Source organism: Cebus imitator, unplaced genomic scaffold (assembly GCF_001604975.1).
Source record: "Cebus imitator isolate Cc_AM_T3 unplaced genomic scaffold, Cebus_imitator-1.0 Scaffold50, whole genome shotgun sequence".
In the NCBI taxonomy this organism is placed as follows: Eukaryota; Metazoa; Chordata; class Mammalia; order Primates; family Cebidae; genus Cebus; species Cebus imitator.
In genome coordinates, this window is record NW_016107365.1 from 511,173 (window position 1) to 512,785 (window position 1,613).

Genomic DNA, 1,613 nt, shown 5'->3' on the forward strand with positions numbered 1-1,613 from the left:
AAAAAAAAAAAAACAAAAAACCTATTCTGTATGCTGCAATAATGGTGGATACATGTAATTATTATACATATGTTAAATCCCAGAGAATGGGCGGGGCCTCAGTGGCTCATGTCTATAATCCTAACACTTTGGAAGGCCAAAGAGGGAGGATTGCTTCAACCCTGGAATTCCATACCAGTCTGGGCAACATAGGGTGACCCCATTTCTACAAAAAAATTTAAAAATTAGTGGGGCATGGTAGTGTATGCCTATAATCCCAGCTGCTTTGGAGGCTAAGGCAGGACAATTGCTTGAGCCCAGGAGGCTGAGGCTACAGGAAACTGTAATTGTGCCACTGCACTGCAGCCTGGGTGGCAGAGTGAGACCCTGTCACAAAAAAACAAACCCATAGAATATACACAAGCAAGAGTGAACCCTGATGTAAAATCTGGACTTTGGGTAACAATGACGTGTCGATACAGGTTTGTTGATTGTAACAAATATGCCACTTTGGTAGTAGCAGATGTTGATAATGGGAGAGGCTATGCATATGTCAGGGGTAGGGTGTATATGAGAAATCTCTGTACCTTCTGCTCAGTTTTGCTGTGAAAATTTACTCTAAATGAATTCAAAACAAAAGCAGCTTGTTAGGAAGTTATTAGGGTGCTTCCTCTCTAAATATGAAATTTTTAGAAACGTTTCCACATTTTTAAATTTGGTATTCTTATGTCTGTGACCAAACATTTTTCTAGGGAAATGCATCTCTAATTTTCACAGCAATTTATTTTACATCAAACTTTTCCAGATTTATTTTCTTAAACTGACTTTCTGTCCAAATGTATGATGGAGGTTGAAAGTAAGTTTTCACTCATTGATTACTTCATTAATGGCAGTTATTATTTTTAACTAAGGTATAAATAACCTTAATAAATCATCTTTTTGTTTCCTTTTCAGCGCACTCATGGATAACATGAAACACCTATTAAAGCTAAATAAATTAGTAATGAAATTACAGCAGGTAAACTTACACATTAGGCTGCTTATGCATTCTCATTTCACTCTCAACTTCTTGCTGGTAACTGTATTGTATATGATTAAATAGGATTATCCAAAGGGAATGCTATGATTGGAATTCACTGTCCTTAAGTTCTCTCTTTTTTTCAAAATTCTATTATTTCTGACTAATGTTGAATATTATCTACTTATTATTTAAGCCACTGTCTTCCTTTTGTTGTGTGGAAATAGAAGAATTGAAAACTGGAACTTTAGATAATTAAGGCTAATAGATAAAACTCAGTGATTTAAGTATTACAGGTTTGTCCTTACACATAGTAATGTGCTTTAACTTTTTTATTTTTAATAACAGGAATCTTGGGATTTAGAGGAAAAACTGCTTGATATTAGAAAGAAGAGATTGCGTATGTAGAACACTTTTTTTTTTGGCAGAACATATTTTGCTTACTTTATAGATTGATAAGACCACATTTCTTAGCCACTGAGAAATTTCCTAATTTCTAACTTTCAAATTTCTTAAAATTTTTGATATGGCAGTTTAAAAAGTTAAATGTAAAGTACATTTTGCTCTATTTATCCTCATTGTTTTAGAACTTTTATTTCTTTTTTTTTTTTTTTTT

General features: G+C 33.4%; 1 protein-coding gene across 1 annotated transcript in view; it reads left to right on the top strand.

The window, feature by feature from the left end:
• CENPH (centromere protein H) overlaps positions 1–1,613 on the top strand; it is a 27,192-nt gene that overhangs the window by 14,020 nt on the left and 11,559 nt on the right. Inside the window, exons 5-6 of the mRNA XM_037738197.1 lie at positions 934–997; positions 1,346–1,402. Of these exons, the coding sequence (XP_037594125.1) occupies positions 934–997; positions 1,346–1,402 (121 nt within the window). The remainder of the gene's footprint in view (positions 1–933; positions 998–1,345; positions 1,403–1,613) is intronic.